General features: G+C 46.4%; 1 protein-coding gene across 1 annotated transcript in view; it reads left to right on the top strand.

Moving 5' to 3' along the window:
* Nucleotides 1–14495, top strand: part of ITGA9 (integrin subunit alpha 9) — a 303581-nt gene that overhangs the window by 270713 nt on the left and 18373 nt on the right. Inside the window, exon 26 of the mRNA XM_019727631.3 lies at nt 2467–2568. Coding sequence (XP_019583190.3) covers nt 2467–2568 — 102 coding nt within the window. The remainder of the gene's footprint in view (nt 1–2466; nt 2569–14495) is intronic.

Genomic DNA, 14495 nt, shown 5'->3' with positions numbered 1-14495 from the left:
GGACCGGGCAGGAATTAGAGCACCGCTGGCCACCCTGTGATTCCAGGAGGGAGTCTGGAAACCCCGCAACACAGGAAGTGCCTTCCTGGCATGGGTCCCCAAGTCAGCCTGAGGGACAGTGATTCTGTGTACTTATCTGGCATGTTGATCTTCTTGACAAATGGCCCTGGTGACATTTTTATTCCCCATGCCACACTTGCCACTGTTGCCAGAGTCCTGATAATGGCACTAATGGCGGGAAACCACTCTGATGTCTCCTTCACCCTCAGCGCAGAAGGCTGCTGCTAGTACTTCAGTGATTTGTGCTTAATTTGATTGCAAGGCCTCAAGCCTTGCTTGTATACAGCTCTGGGGCCTGCTTCTCTCTCTCTCTCTCTCTCTCTCTCTCTCTCTCTCTCTCTCTCTCTCTCTCTCTCTCCCTCTCTCCCCCCTCCCCCCCCCCCGTCTCTCCCCGTCTCTCTCTCTCTGATCAATGGTGACTCTTTGCCAAGGAACATGTCCCATTGACTGCTGTCATCATAGGCCATCCAACCCCAGTCTGCACCCCAAGAGAGCAGAAGGCCATGGGGTGTCTTATGTGGGTGTTGAAGGGTTTTTACCCTTTCAGCAGAAATTCCAGGTGCAGAACAAGGCTGACCTGGAAGCCAGATGGGGTTGCAGCTGCTTGGAGAGCTCGAAATGCCGAGTGTCAGTCCCCTGAAGCCAGCCACGACCTCCCCTGGGGCATGGAGCATGCGATGGCTCCAGGAGCCCTCCCAGCCTCCCTGAGGACGTGGAGCAGTGCCAGCCTTGTGGTTTGCCTGGGCCTACAGTGTGTTTATTTTCCTTTGACCTCAAGGTCTGGCCCCACACAAGGGAATTTGAGGTTTTATTGTTTTGACCTTAACAAGTTTTCATTTGAAATGTAGGATCTGATTTTTTTTTTTTCGTTATCAGAGGATTTAGATTTCTTTGAAAGCCTGTCCTGTGGCAGGCTCCATCTGCTCAGCTTTTGACTTTGACAATTAGCATCATTATTGTTTTTGTTACTGCCATTATGAATATCTAAGATGGTGAAGATAATTTTATTGTCCAAGATTGAAAATACAGCCTATCCTGACACATAAAAGCACAAATGTATAAAACTGTTAAACTGGGTAAGAGATTATTCACATCCAAAATCATTTACTGCTGAATTCTCATCCCAAATTATTTACTATAAAATTTTTATAACGGAAGCAGTTGCTTTGAGTGACAAGCTTCCCAGAAGCATTTAAAGTATGTTTCATTGCTGTGTTTTAAAAGAACAGTAATTAGTACATAATTCCCAGGTGAAGGATGCAGAGTGGTACCCTGTGTGTCCTCCCAGGGAGGTCTTTGTGGTTTCTTCGTCAGAGATGAGCAGAGGGCCCCCTTGGGTCTGTTTTCTATAGAAAGAGTCCTTCACTTTCATTTTCAGGGGTAGGTTTCACCAAAAGTGCGTGGGACCTGGCATCTGATGTGTATCTCCTTGCATGGCAGGCAAGCTGAGTAGGTGTGGGTGGGTATACTACAAGACAGCTTGCTCGCAGAGCCTCAGCCACCCTCACAGGTGGGATACCAAATACCCCTGTTGTCTGCCATCTGTTTCCACGACGTAAGCCAGGCTACCTCTCCACTCCACTGTCTGTACCACTGTCTCAGGGTTCTGGCCCTCCCCTAAGCCATAGTTGTGCCAACCCCTGTCTTTTTCCAAATTCCTTCTCCATCCCTGCGTTGGAGCCATTTTCTCATTTTCTGGGTCAGTGGCTTTGACTCAGAGCCCTCACCAAGGCTTCCGACTGCGTCTTGCTGGTGAGCTCTTCCTGAGTCTTACAGGTACCCATCCCATCCCAGGCCCCTTTGTCGTCAGGCCACAGCCTCATTTATAAACCAGATGCTTCCCCCTTTCTCATCTCTCCATCAGGTACCCTCTTTCCAGGTTAAATGGCTTTGAACCCAAAACAGCTTCACTTAAGAGCAAAGAAAGAGTTAAAAGTAACTCATGTGAAGGGTTTCAGGATTGTGGTCAGGGCAGGAAGATGCTTAGGAAATGTATGCTTAATGAAATCAGATGCCTTCTACGGAATGCCAGGCCTGGAATTGTTTTACACAATTAAACAGCTTTATTTATTCTCTACTCTTTGTGGATATATCAATATCAATATCCAAATATCTGGCTCTTTCCACTTGGAAACCACAGCACACAAACTTACATATGTTGATGACTGGCAAAACTCTGTAGTTTTTCGGTGTCCACCATGATATGAAAGAATTCTCAAGAGAGATACTAAAGATGTCTGTTTATGTGGGCACCCGGGATGGAAAGGTATGTAGCTCAATGATAAAATTTTTGTCTGGTCCACATGGAATCTTGGAATTTCAGCTCTGCCTGGTGCCCAGCCTTTGTCCAGGCCCAGCCATTGTCACTGAAAGATCTTACAATGAGTTGTTTTGTTTCCTCCACAGGACAGTTCATCTGTCATTCAGTTCATGACCCGTGCCCAAGTGAAGGTGGACCCTGCCCTGAGAGTGGTGGAAATAGCCAATGGGAACCCAGAAGAGATGTCGGTGAGTCAGTCACCCCTGGGACAGCCCTCCTCAGAGGGTGAGGGAATCTGGGTGACTCGGTGCTGGAATGTGAGGGTAAAGACGGTGTCTGAGCCAAGAGATAGGCTTTGTGGTAGGCCCAGGACCATCCCTGCCTTGGCTTCCAGGCCCCCATGGAGAACTTCTGTGGTCCGCTCTTGTTGCGATAGCATTGTTTTTTAGAATGCCATCATTATGTGAAAGCTCCCTGCTATGACCAGCCAAAGGAAAAATAGTCTGGAAGTACCCTTGACAGGGCTTGGATTTCCATTCTGAAGCCAAGACTATTTTTATCTTCCTCAGACCTTTCCCTGAAACCTCATTTGCCTTCCCAATAAAATTGCTCCATGGATAAACACTGGATAAAAACAAGTTGTTTGAATAACTTAAAGAGGTCACATCCAAATTGCCAAGTCCAATAGTGATTGGATGTGGGAAAGGCTGGAGGGAAAGTGTGGCCCTGGAATTATACTGCCTTTTATTGTTTTTCAGGGTTGGGGAGGGGAGGCTCATCCTTTGACACCCACACTCAGACCCTAAGCAAATGGAAAGGGGAGACAGCAGCCTATGGACTGTTTTTTGCCAATGGGCTGTGCAAGGATGCACCCTTTTTGCATCTCCTTTCCTGGAATCTACCTTCTCTCGAGGGAGACTTTACCCTCTCTTGGAAGAGTCAATGTTGCTATGACAAATTTCCAGAAGTGATGAGTTCCTAAAGATTATTACAAAGAGAAGATTGTTAACTTCTTTTCCGATAACAGTGGAGACAACACATGTCTAAATGTTAGAATGGGATCCAACCAAAGCCCGCTCTTAGAAGACTCTGGTTGGGAAGGGTTTGTGTCGAAAATAAGTCTCTGGGTACCTTAATGAAATCTCAGTCTGTTCCTGGTGAGCAAGAGATGAGACCATCAGCTGGGACAGAATGAATGTGAACCTGTGAAGCTAAAGTGGCCCCCGGGCCTGGGAGGTCCAGACTCAGTGCAGGGAAGGACCGTCAGACTGGCAGAGGTATAGCTTTCCACCGCCATTCACACTGAGAAATTGTCCAAGCGGTAATTTTACCTACAGAAACTGAATGGGATGAAGTGGAGTGATGCTGGTGTCCTTTGCTACCGAGGGTCAGTTCTTCTGGCAGGTCAAATATTTCAAGTTGACTTTTGCCTTTTCCTCCCTGCCTTTGGGCCATTTCACGGCTAATTCTGACCTCCACCTGGGAGGTGAAGTAGAATAGTGATTCACTGTACACTGTCATAGCTCTGGTTAAAAAGTTTTGTAGAATGAAATACATGCCCAATGTGAGAGGTATGGAACATTCTGGTAGACCACAGGGTCCGCAGGTCAGAGCTAATGGAAGTAATTAACAGGTTTCCTACAGATGGAATCCCTTGTGTAGTTGAAAATTTTTTTCTTGGAAAAATAGATATGTGTGTATATATATCACTGGGAACATTGCCTTCGATTAGAACACTAAGCTGTGGGGTCCAGGAAGTCACTGCTTAACATTCCATTGTTGGATTCTGAATCATCTACACGCCCCCAAAAATACCACTTCCATTAATGACTGTTCCATTTTGAGCACCGTGTTGATATTTTCATTATCAAGAGTTCTTTGGAAGAAGCTCTCATTTCAACTGATTTTTTTTTTTTAGTACTCCCATGAGAAAACTTAACACCCATCACAACCCTGCGGTACCCCCCTTCTCCCTCCTTCCTGTGACTTTGTCTTTTCAATCCATGAGCTCAGATGAAGTTCTACACTCTGTTCTCAACTTTCCTGGCAGGAAAAAAAACAAAAACATAAAAAACTTTTCTGAGTAGGAAGGTTTGCCTTTTTAGAACAAACACGTACTTCCCTGTGTGATTCTTCTGAATGCCTGGCTCTCTGTCAACCGTCCATCTGAGGGGAAATTTCCATAGAGGGTAGCCACCAAATTTAAATCAGGCAAAATGTCACAAGATTTTACATTAGGCACCAAATTTTTATGGCCTTGAAATGAACAGGAAATGTACTTGCGGCTGGCATTGAGCAGGGTGTGGGTGAGAAGAGGAAAACAGTCAGATTTTTAACCACATCAAGTGTACGTGGTGGTCAGCTTAACTGATAGGGAAATCAAATAATTTTCCTGGGACTTTTTGTATCTTTTATTTTATGCCATGGAATGAGGAGTGCTTTACAGAACATGTGGGTGACTACCTACAGATATGTCTGTAGACATTTGCCCTGTTGACTAATGAATAGACATGGGGGTACTTCCCAGGTGGGGTATTTCCATGTGTAAGGACCAACCACAGTAAGCTTACCTAGCTAGCTCTGTATAGATCCAAACCTGAGAATCCAGGTGAGACCTATGGGACTGCATTCGGTGCCAGTAATGTGTTGAATTTCTTATTCTGTTCAACCCAACCCTTCTTACTTTTCAGGAAAAATTGCCAACAACTGAGGCTAGAAACACCCCCAGGGCAACCCAAGAGTACAGAATCAGCTCTGCTACTGCAAGCCACCACCCCACACTCCCTTCTCAGTCTGGATGAGAAGCTTGCATGAATTATACAGCAAACCCACTTTCTTGATATTTTTAAATAGTGGACTACGTGAGAAACACGTAAATCCCCAGACAAAGGATTAAATCATTGCTCTATGGAGCGTCTTCAAGCTGAGATCGTAGATGTAAGCAGAGGGGAGTGGTTCTGTCTCCTTTTGGCAGAACCAGATGGATTAGAAGGCTATCTGTGAGCACTCAGAATTGCCAGGAAAGCTGGAGAACCAGACTGGGGATATGAGAGGCATCAAGAAACCTGAGTGCCAGGATCAGGCTCTATCAGGCCATAGCAAGAACCGAGCATGGCACCCTGGACACAGCAGTCCCTGACTTCTTTTGATCTCTTGCTCTAAAATTGGGCAGGAGGCTGTCACTGGCTGAGGTTAGGTCTCTGTCACTGGGGGACCAGGCTTTTTCAGCTATGGTAGTATAGCCTCACCCTTGCCCTGAGATTCACACAGAGGAGGATCCCCCAGCACTGGAAGGGGGTTCAATACGAGGCTGCTCAAAAGTGAGGACTGTCCCTCCCATGTGTTTCTCTAACACCCTGTCCTTGTTCAGTGCCAAAGTCCTTGTTCAAACCTTTAGACCCCTGCGTTGGTGGTAACTTCCTGGGCAAGCTGCAACCTTAATGAGAAACCTTGAAAATCTTTGTCCAAACATGGTTGAGGGGCATTTGTGCTTTCTGCTTTGTTTTGTTGTGTTTTAAGAAATAATGTGCTTGAATGAGCGATGCTTCCTCGCTGATTTGATAAGGCAAGTGTTTGGGGCCCTTCACCTCCTACCATGGTGCCATGGGAACCAAATGTCCAGAGAGGCCTTCACCCCCCTTGCGAGCCCACTGCCATCAGCATCCCTTACCCTGCAGATAGGAAGATGGGTCATAATTTTAACAAGCCCCCGGAGACTCCACTGTGCCCTTCCTGGGTTAGAACAACTAAGCCTCTTCCTGTAGTGAACAAAGGGCATCTGAGACTTGGGCCGAAGAGACTTTTCCAGGATCTCCCAGTGACTGAGCCAGTGTCCAGAACTCTTCAGTCCCAGCCTGGTGCTCATTTCCCTGCTCCCCTGCAGCCACTCAGCCACGTGGGAAGGCACGGAGCATTCTTGAATGAAAGGGCCTGGAGAAATGCAAAGTCTCCAGTATGGAAAGGAAGTAATCGGCTTGTTTTAAAGTATCTCTGTTAAAACTGCCCAGGTGCCCTTGGAACCCAGCCAGCTCCTTCAGACTGGACCTGGCTCTCCTCATCCCAGCTGGCGCTTTCCCTTCTCAGTCTGAATCAGACCCCAGAATGAAGGCTCATGACTGCCGCCATGCTTTCCCTTCTAAAGAAACCTGCCCCGTCAGCACTAATTGGTCAGAACAACAAGTTCCAGCTGCATTTTCTCTGAAGCCATTTAGGTTCAGTTCCCAGTCTTGGCCCTTTCAGGAAGTCACTCCTTCTGGTTTGGCCTCTCCTCTGTGTGTAGGGAGCACTGCATCTTCCCTTGGGGATCAGAACAGCCTGGGTTCAAATCCATCTCCCTCATGTCCTAACTGTGTGACTGTGAGTATCAGGTAAGTTCTGTCAGGCTCAGTTTCCTCATCTATAAGCTGGGAAAGCTGTTTTCTACTTCGCTTTCATTCTCCTCCCCACTGTTGCCCCAAAGATGTAAGCCAGAGAGACATCGTCTAACATGGTAAACAAAGACAACTCCCAAAGATATGACACAGAATGCCTTTGTTGTACTGCTTTACAATTTTTCCTGTCCCCACGTAGGTCATGACTTCTACTTTACTATTTATGTGGCCAGTTACAGTTAAAATTACATCGATGTGGCAAGAGACTTTTTCCCCCTTGAATCTCAAGTTACACTGAGATGTAAGATGAAGAAGAGGGTCATGGGAAGGTCACCACCACCCCCATCCTGTACCATCATCAAAAGGTGGCAGGCGGTCCTCCTGTCCTCACCCACCACCGCACGTGTGAGAATTAAGCTATAACCGTAAGGAATTGAGAAAAAAAACAGCATAGTTTGCCAAAACAGATGGGTCAAAGTTCCTAACGGTCACCATTTGCTTATTCATTTGATGAATATTTATTTATTGAGGGCCTGCTAAGGGCCAGGCACTGTACTAGGCACTGAGAGTATAATGGGGAGCAAAACAGACATGGTCCCTGCCCTCCCAGAGCTGAAAGGACGACAGACAGTAAACAAGGACGCAAACGAGTGTGTTATTTCAAACTATGTGCGTAACCTGCTTTAGACTGAGGGGTCAAGGAATGTTTCTCCAAGGAAGCTGAGACCTAGAGAGTGAGAAGGAATTAGCTTGCCAAGCATGGGGAAGAGTATCCCGTTGTGGGGGAGAGCTGTATGAAGACCCCAGCGGCTTGCCCTAGTCAAGGCTGAAAGACCAGTGTGGCAAGAACCTAGTGAACAGTGAAGACAACCATGATGGAAGACATAGGCCAGGTCTACGCCATGGAATGCCAGGAGCTACTTACAAAGGGAAGCTATTGAAAGCTTCTGTTTTGAGCCGGGAATGGCGTGATTTACTGAATGTATATTCTTTAAAAACCACAGGCTACTGTATGGAGAGTAGATTGTGGGGGTGAAAGATAGAAATATGGAGGCTAGTTAGAAAGTTGTGACTGTCACCTGGCAAGAGATGATGGGGACAGAGAAGATAGAGGTGGGCAGGTAGATTTAGATCATAAAGATGTGGCAATTTATGCTAGTCACACGTAGGGAATATCTGTCCTAAAGGGTTAGGAGAGATCAAATGGCATCCAGATGCTAAGCCCCTTGCCTGGGACACCCACCTGGGCATTCAGTTAATAGTGGCTCTCCTTGCATAAAGAACAGGATGAAACGAATGAAGAATAAGCCTTTCCCTTCCCCAGATCCTCAAGAGTCTTGGTCAGTTTACTCTAAACCAATGATTTCCAGCTATCGTCATGGTTATCATCATTATTATTTTTTAAAGAAGAGAACCTATTTCTAAATTGGAATATGCTTTGTTGAGTGAGAGGTAGGGTTGTTGGAACTCCCCCAGTTTTTATGTCCATTTTCCCTCGGTGGCCTCTGCACCCCCACACTGAACCCTTTGCCTCTATAAAGCCCAGGAATACCACTGCTATGGAAGGTTATATTTTAGGATAAGGCTGCTGTCCAGTCCATCAAATTCTTTCACTAGACATGAATTGTATCACCAGTAAGTAGGAACAAGAAAAAGTTTTGCCTTCAAGACTTCCACAAAACCAACAGGTAAACACTGTGCGTGCACGTACACGCACATACACACATACACACACACACACACACACACAGAGCACAGTGTGGTGTGTGCCAAGAATGCCTGTGCTGAAGAGGTTAGACAGGCTGTGTGGAAGGCATGGCCCCTGAACAGGTACCCAAGGAATGTTCTCAATGGACAGGGGAAGGTCAGTGATTCCCGATGAGTCCGGTGATGTCTTAGGTTAGATTCGCAAGAAGCAGACCCTGAGATGAGGATGTATGTGCAAGTAGTTTAAGGAAGTGCTCCCGGTGAGACGGGGAAAGACGTGAAGAGACAGGATAGGGAAAGGAAGAAGGGAAGTGAGGGTAAGACTGCAGGGGACACTGGCCTCAGCCTGATTTTGTTAGGAACTCTGGAGCACAAATAGTACCTCAGAGTTCGTCCCCCTTGAAGCAAGGGAGCTAGGCTGTCAAACTTCTATACCTGTCAGCATTACCTAGGGACTGCCCCAGATGGTAAGGCCCAAGGTACTTCACCCTCTCTTGATGCACCCTGGGGGAATATGGCCTCTGAAAAACTGCCACCCACTAGAAGTGAAAGCTTACAAAAGCTGGGGGTTGGGCATCACAAACTGGTAAAGGGACCCGAAGGGATCTGGGCAGAGAACCAACAGTGTTTGACACAGATGGAATAGTCTGCACTCAAACACTGGGTGATCTACTCACCACGCTTGCCCATGTCCCATTGCACCTACCGACTTCCTTGTTTTAGATTCGTTCCGATATGTTCAGTTCCTGTAATGTGCTGGGCATTTAATGTAATTAGTTCTTGTCACTGTCACATCACCTGTGAACTAGATGTTATTAGTTCCATTTTCTGTTGGGGAAACTGAGGCTGCAGGCGGTGAGGGGACTACTAGGCTGAGGTGCCACAGCTTGTCCACGGAAGACCCAGGACTGGCCACCAGGTCTGCCCGTTTGCAAGCTCCCCCAGAGTCTTTCTTAATCCCTTGTTCCTCTGCCCTGTGCTGTCCCTTGCCCCGCGCCCACCCACAGAGAGAGCCCCATCCAGAGCAGGTGGCGGGAATCACAGTCTTGGGTGGTAGACAACTCGCCCTTTGTCTTAAGAGTGACCCTTGGCTCTGGCGTCCTCAGGAGCATGTCATGTTCAGACTTAGTGGTCTGTTGCTTCTGGAAGTCTTCCCGTTCTGTCCTAGTCCCTAATCAGATGCACGCTACTCATCCAGAGGGGAGTTAGTGCTCCTCCAGGGCCCTCGAAAGCTTGTGGTACAGGAACTGCATTCTCCTCCCTTTAAAGAGAGGTCCTAAGGATTATCGAGAGTCGGAGATATGAAACCTCTCAGCACTGTGTCTGGTACACAATAAGTTCACAACGAATGTAACCCATTATTGGCAACCAAGGAGTGAGCAGCAGCCCAGCTCATCCCTCCACAGATTCTAACAGAGCAAGGGCTTTCTGGAATCCGGCACCCAGCAGGCATGGGCATGGTTGACATCTGTTTATCACAGTACAGACTTGCAGCGTTGATCTTGCCAAATGCACAGTTTATTTTCTGTTCATTGAGGTCATCTCCACAAGCCTCCCTGCTCCTCCCGAGCTGGTGTGCTTTCTGAAGGACATAGTTCCCCTGAGAACATTTCTCCCAGCCCCCACAACCCTGGCCTTCCCCCACACCTCCAAGGGCTAGAGGTGTAATCAGAAGCAGGTGACAATGTCATGTCATTGTCCCAGAAGCTCTTCTCTTTCCACTTTTCACTTTACATAAATTCCTTCTCTCTGGGAGGCATGTTCAGTGAGGGCTGCAGAGAGCCTCTTGCTGTTGTAATTGACTGTCAGCTGGTTGAACTTCCCCTGATGGGGTACGGTACAGACTGAACTGTCCCCCCAGTACTGAAGGCCCTCCATCCAGAAGAGGCCTGGGCCAGGTATTCCCCATTGTGGTCATGTCCTCAGGCCTTATGGAGACCTGAGCATTTCCACCTATGACATTAGGCATATTTGCAATGGTCAGAACATAGAAGTTTCCAGAAACACAGAAATGAATCAAGCGCAATGGTTTAAGTTCACCGGCTGCCTCATACTGGAAGTTGGCTCCTGGTCATTTCCTGAAGCCACCTTGCCAACTTCAGGTGCATGAAACTTTCCAGCAGCAGGCAGGATGCCAGTGTCTGGGCCATGCCATTGCCCTAGCCTGATGCTAGGATCTGTTGAGGCAAATCCTCATGCTCCTATTTTCCTGTGTTTTGTTCGTTAGCATCCAACACATAAGCCCTCCAGCTTCAGCAGCCAGGCCATCATCCATCCCCCTTCACTGGTCAAACGTCTGCCTTCCTCACCTCTCAGCCTCCGTGCACCTTCTGAAAGCAGCAGACTCCCCCTCATCCTCAGTCTTTTTTCTCTTTTCATACCAGAGCATGGATCTCCCCCCGGGGAAACCAGTTCCCCTGCAATCCTCTTACTGGCACTGCTCTTTCCTTGAACCCTCACAGAAAGTTCTCCTACTTTCATTTTGCAGCTAGAGTGCTCTTTGCAAAATGCAAATCATGTAACTCCCCTGGTTAAAACTCTCCATTGGCTTCCCATTTCTCTTAAGATAAAGCATATCATTCTTAACACGGCCTCCAGCCCCTCCCATTTCTCCAGCCTCATCTTAAACATCTTCCTCTGGCTTCTAATTCAGTATATTTGCTCCAACCTCACTGTCCATTGGCAATGTCTCACCCCTGCCAAGCTCACTCCTGCCACGGGGATTTTGCACAGATTGTTCCTTCTCTTTAGAATGACATTCCCTCCCCTCTGTGACTAGGTAACTTCTGCTTATCCGTTAACGCTCAGCTCGAGCAGCTCATCAAGGAACTCTTTCTGATTGCCATGCCTACCTCAGTCTTTTATAACCATGAACCTGTCTCCCTTGCGGTACTTTCCAGAGTTTTAATTTTGCATTTATCTGTCTAATTGGCCAGTATTCTCTGCAAGCTGAAAGCTCTGAGAGGGCAAAGACTGCCTGTTTTATTCATCAGTGAGTCTCCACAGTTCTTGGTAATAGTAGGTGCTACACATCCATTTGTCAAATGGATGGATTGACAGATGGGGCGGATGATGAATGGATGGACCAACAGATGGACAGGTGGATGGGCAGATGGATGGATGGAAGGATGGCCAGGACTCTCCCCAAAGAAATAACACTTGCAAATATATTTTTTGAAGTAAAGAGGAGAGAGGCACACTCAGAGACTGCAGCTTCTTTTGTTGCAGACTGAATCATATCCATGCATCATCAAGGTTATGGCAGAAACGACATTGACTTCATTAATTTATGTGTTCATGTATCACATAATGAATCACTACCTTAATTTAGGTGACAGGAGAGCATGCATTCGAACCTCTGTTCTATAAGAATTCAGTTTGCTGGAGTCCATTGACAGGAAGATACATCATTATCTTTCAGAGTGAAAAGGACTTAGAACTGGGACTTTGGCGCACGCACTGTGGTTTTAAAACTAAGCTTCGTGGAGCCCTGGGTTCCCTTGAGTTAGTGCAAGGGCTGCTGGGGCTACGGTAGGGCAGGACAGGCGTGGGAAGGGGGCTGTGCAGGAGGGGCTCTGGATGCCCACCTTCTTTGCAGCCAGAGAGTCTCCCCTTTTCTCTGTTTTATGCATTGGGACGCTACAGTAGGTTTTCTCTGCTCAAAGAGGTTGAAAATTTCCATGTTTCCAGAGCTAAGAGAATGATTAATTAGCCTGAAAAGAGAGGAGTGGGGCAGACTTCTTGGAAGAGAAGGTGTTTGAGCAGAGTCTCTCTTTTTAATTTTTTTTAACTTGACTTTAAATGCTCAGTTAAATTTTTTTTAATAGTAAAAAGTAGAAAAGATAAAAAAATACCCATAATCTCAGAAACCCCCTACTTACTTAAATTTTCCTATCATTGTGCTGAAAGCTGACGTCTTCTATATATTAAATTGATGTCCTGATTTTTTTTCACTTAACATTATAATATTTATGATTTTTCCCATGTTAGGTTTTCAAAATTATTTAAAATGTGGCAATCAGGCAAAAAGATGCTGTCCCTTCAATGGCACCCTGGGGCACTCTAGCCCCTTTCTGTTCAAAGTGGTCCAGGGACCAGCAGCTCTGGAATCACCAGGCACTCACTTCACTTGTAGGATCTCGGGCCTCAACCCTGACTCCCTGATTCAGATTCTGCAGGTATCCAGGTTCCTCAGGTGATTCTTACACATGTTAAAATGTGAGAACAGCACTGGTCCCACAGGCCTGCCTCATTCTCTAGGGCCCAGCTTCTGTGAAGTTATATATTAACCCGTAGAAGACTAGTAAGTTGTAAGTGACTTTTGCCAGAAAAGATGAAACTGATTTTTGTCTGGCAGAAAATATAATCCCAACAGTTATATAGTTTATTGCTCTCTCGGGTATTAACCAGTTTTGTATCTGATTTCAAAATTCATTTTTTTTTTTTTCCTGTGACTACACATACATTCAGATCCTTCTTTGAACTGGCTTTACCATCTGCTGATTCCCTCAAAAATGAATGAAAGAAGCCTTTCACGTGTATTTGCTGTATTTTTGTATGAGAGTCATGTTTTAACTTTTTGAAAGTCATACTTTGACAGCCAGATGTATCACCATTTTTAATAGTATTCCACTTTGTGATGGATCGTCATTTACTTATTGCCCTATTGTTAGACATTTAGGGTATTTCTACTTCTGCACCAATATAAATAATTCCGCAATGAACATGTTTGACTTTAAAACTTTTTCTGTATTTTGTGTTTCTTACCTTTGGGGAAATTTGCAAGTACAGAATTAGTGGATAGGAACATTTGTAAGATGAGCAATATTGGAGTTTGTCAAATGAACAAGAGGAGAGGAGCCTTCCAGGTAGCAAAACAGCAGCCCACAAGAGATGGGAGACCACAGGCAGGAGGTTCACAGGAGAGACAACTCTAACTGGCCAGAATGTGAATGAATACATATCCTGCGAAGGGCTGGAAAGGTACTGCAGAGGCCAGATTGCACAGAGCCTGGTACCCTGAATTATAATATTCAGTATAACGGGGAGCCATCGATAGTGTGAGCTGAGAGGTGACGCGACGAGACCTGCGTTTTATAAAGATCGCAGCAGGGAGACCCCTCCAAGGTGCCTGAAATAGTGCTGGTGAGAGAAGATCAGACCAGAACTGGAGAGAGAAACATGAGGACGAGGAGTAAAGATATTTAGAGAGACGTCCAGGGCCGTGACCAAGATCACCAGCTGGTCCGTGGTGGAGACAAGACCTGCTTGTCAGTGCTTCTCCCTGTAGTCCACGCTGCTGTTCCTTCCTTGGGTTTTTATCTAAGACGTGACTTCTTAGAGCCGTAGGATTCTCAGATCATCACCCACAAATGAGTTTATTAGAGTCGTGATGTGTGGGAACCATCTCTGCCAAAGCATCAAGCACACATCTGAGAAGATGAATGGCATCACTAAAAATAATAAAAGATGAAGCACACATTCCGAGGACGTGACAGGGTATTCATGTGGAATTCGCCAGACTAAACTGTAGTGGATACTCCACTGTGTCTGTATCCTCACAACCAGACCTCCAGCGTGGCTTTGCTGGGATGCAGATTTCTGGCACCGAAGGGCTGGTGGTGTCCCTGAGAAGCCATCAGTGTTGCCCAAGGGGCTGGACTTGATAGCTGACCCCTCACTGAGCTCACAGCCTGTCTCAGCATCTCATTATCAACAAGAAGGTTCAACAGATTTTATTACACGATCATACACCAGAAACTTTCACAAAGCTTTCCCATTTTCCTTTTCAGACCCCCATTTCACCGAAGAGGAAACTGAGAGGGGGTATCTTGGTCGCCGACGGTCATACCTCTTGGCCACGGTGCCTCATAATTCATCTGTACAGGACACCATGAGAGATTCTGATGGTGGGAGTGGATGCGATGCACAGCTTTTTAGGGGCAAGAACCCAAAGGCATAAATCTGTCTTTAAAGACAAGAATCTCTCATCCAAACCAGATAGGAAATAGTAGGCTCTTGATGACAGACTTTAGATCCCATTTCTGTCTCACCACTGCCCACCCCCAAGTATTCCTCCTTCAGGGTTGCTTATTGTC

Source organism: Rhinolophus sinicus, chromosome 5 (assembly GCF_057876585.1).
Source record: "Rhinolophus sinicus isolate RSI-liver-muscle chromosome 5, RSI-T2T, whole genome shotgun sequence".
Classification (NCBI taxonomy): Eukaryota; Metazoa; Chordata; class Mammalia; order Chiroptera; family Rhinolophidae; genus Rhinolophus; species Rhinolophus sinicus.
Note: the sequence above shows the minus strand (reverse complement) of the source record. Positions and strands in the feature narration are given on the sequence as shown.